The following is a 520-nucleotide window of genomic DNA, read 5'->3' on the forward strand; positions in this document are numbered from 1 at the left end:
TGTTTATGAAGCTCGGGGGGCGGAGGAGGAGAATTAGTCCGAGTGGAGCGAGCGAGCCGAGTGGTTGTGTGGTACCTTGTCGGAAACTGGTAGCGCTTGCAGCATGGTGAGTGCGTCGCTGAGCTGCCGGCGCTTGGCCCGTGGGGGGTGGGGGGGAAGAGCCTGAAGCGAATTTAAAAAGGGGAACTCGCCTACTTTACACCTTTAAGGAGTGATCTTCGCCAGAGGGGTGGCACGAAAGAGGCTTGGTCTCCCCCCCACAGACTGTTTTGTCGCAGGTGCTCCCCCACCCCCATTCGGGGTGGGGGAAGCTCTCTCTAGTGAGTTGGGGGCCGGGCGCGCAGCCTCTTGAGACTGTGGCTCCTGGGGGCTTGGCTGAGGGAGGATGGATCCGGGCGAGGAATAGCCCAACACAGAAGAAAGAAGGTGTGTGTGGGGGGGTGTCGCACAGAGCCTTCTGTCGGGCCTTTCGAAAGGTCATCCCGGAGGCTGGATTCAGACACCCAGCCCTCGGTTAGTG

The 520-nt window shown here is 60.8% G+C and overlaps 1 protein-coding gene across 2 annotated transcripts in view; it reads left to right on the top strand.

Annotated features, from left to right (window-relative positions):
* Window positions 1–520, top strand: part of CALM2 (calmodulin 2) — a 25,102-nt gene that overhangs the window by 2,107 nt on the left and 22,475 nt on the right. Inside the window, exon 1 of one of the 2 annotated variants that reach the window (XM_006159876.3) lies at window positions 1–106. The exons of the other annotated variant lie outside the window; for it this stretch is intronic. Coding sequence (XP_006159938.1) covers window positions 104–106 — 3 coding nt within the window. The 5' untranslated portion in view covers window positions 1–103. The remainder of the gene's footprint in view (window positions 107–520) is intronic. 2 annotated transcript variants of the gene reach the window in all.

The sequence above is a fragment of the Tupaia chinensis genome, unplaced genomic scaffold (assembly GCF_000334495.1).
Source record: "Tupaia chinensis unplaced genomic scaffold, TupChi_1.0 Scaffold000661_1, whole genome shotgun sequence".
Taxonomy (NCBI): Eukaryota; Metazoa; Chordata; class Mammalia; order Scandentia; family Tupaiidae; genus Tupaia; species Tupaia belangeri.